The 1681-nt window shown below is 32.4% G+C and overlaps 1 protein-coding gene across 3 annotated transcripts in view; it reads left to right on the forward strand.

Moving 5' to 3' along the window:
* LOC106880840 (transmembrane protein 144) overlaps positions 1-1681 on the forward strand; it is an 86592-nt gene that overhangs the window by 64924 nt on the left and 19987 nt on the right. For 2 of the 3 annotated variants that reach the window (XM_052972429.1, XM_014930971.2), the window contains exon 7: positions 57-101. The exons of the other annotated variant lie outside the window; for it this stretch is intronic. In XM_052972429.1, the coding sequence (XP_052828389.1) occupies positions 57-101 (45 nt within the window). The remainder of the gene's footprint in view (positions 1-56; positions 102-1681) is intronic. 3 annotated transcript variants of the gene reach the window in all.

Raw genomic sequence — 1681 nt, forward strand, 5'->3', positions numbered from 1 at the left:
TATATATATATATACACATATACACATATACACACACGTGTACTTTTTAACTTCAGGTTGAATATGACCCAGATATTACTGCTTCTGCAAATTCTGCTCCGGTAAGATATTCTAATCCATTTTCTTGTGAATATTTGTTGAACACTTTTAAATGACCATCATCATTGTCATCATCATCGTCATCATCATTACTTTTGACATCAGTATCATCTTTCCTGCCATCGTCATTGTGTATATTGCACTTTACATCCTCCATTTGCAGTATTTGTATGTTAAGGTATATCATTGATTATATCAAGGTGCTACCCACCCCAGTAATGGTCTAATTAAAAGCCAGAATTAGTTAAGGTCTGTCTCAAACCTACAGGCTGCTTAGACCAGAGCTTATCCCAGTTGCTGAAGTATTTAAGCAATGGAAATTACAATAATGCTCCACCCACCCACCCACCTTGAACCAAGATGTCAGTGTATCTCAGGATTAGCACATTCCCCCATCCTTTAACTATTGACTACTCATTTTCATCTGAGTGGAATAGAGCAATGTGAAATGAAGTGCCTTGCTCAAGGATACAACATACTGTCCAACCCAGAAATTGAACTCCTGAGCTTACAGCTGTGATCCCCAACTCCTAAATACTTGGCCATAGGCCTTCACTAATCTAATACTTATCAGTTAATTGCTATGCAGTTTTTGCCTAATTTTATTCATGGAATTATTTCTCAATGCAGAACTAAGTTGGGACACCTTGCTGCATAGGTCATTAGTAAAATAACCTGTCCTGCTCATGCTAAGTGATTGACTAATTATCTTGTAAAGATTGATCAGGTATGGGTGTGTGGTTAAGAAGCTCGCTTTGCAACCACATGGTTTTGGGATCAGTCCCACTACAAAGCACCTTCTACTATAGCCCCATGTTAACCAATGCCTTATGAATGAATTTGGCTAATGGAAACTCACACCATATATATATATATATATATATATATATATATATATAAGAAAAGGTTGAGTTCTATTTCATCCTTTACTTTTAGCGGGTTCCAAAGTTAGATTTCTAATAAAGATTCTTCATATTACATTGGTAGCTTACTATTGTAAGTAATTTTCGAATATGAAAATGTTACAAGTATAAGCTGTGTTATGAACATTTCTAGAACACGTAAGCTATAGAAACTCAACAGACAATTAAAGGTGGAGAAGAGGTGGTGTTAAAAGTTTTATAAAATTTTAATCCATGCATACAATTGGTTCAAACAGTAATATAAACATGTAAGAAACATGGAAAAAATTCATTTAATTATAATTGAATTAATTACATATTACCGTTCTCCTCAGTGGGAAAGAAAAATACATCAAAAAGAATACATAAGAAGAATTTTATATTGTTACAGAATACTAGGTGGAGTGAGTGTCATATAACATGTTCGGATATTCATAATTTGATTATGAAAGATGAAAGATAAAAATATGCTTAGGTAGTGTTGAGTCTAGTTGTGTATGAACTATAACTGATGCGGCTAACGGATATTTGGAAATATAAGTGGAAAATGTTTAAGAAACATTCTCTCTATATGGAGATAAGCAATTAAGTGATATACATTCCATATAAAGCATTTATCATAAGAACTAAAATATAATATATATATATATATATATATATATATATATATATATATATAT

The sequence above is a fragment of the Octopus bimaculoides genome, chromosome 13, assembly GCF_001194135.2.
Source record: "Octopus bimaculoides isolate UCB-OBI-ISO-001 chromosome 13, ASM119413v2, whole genome shotgun sequence".
In the NCBI taxonomy this organism is placed as follows: domain Eukaryota; kingdom Metazoa; phylum Mollusca; class Cephalopoda; order Octopoda; family Octopodidae; genus Octopus; species Octopus bimaculoides.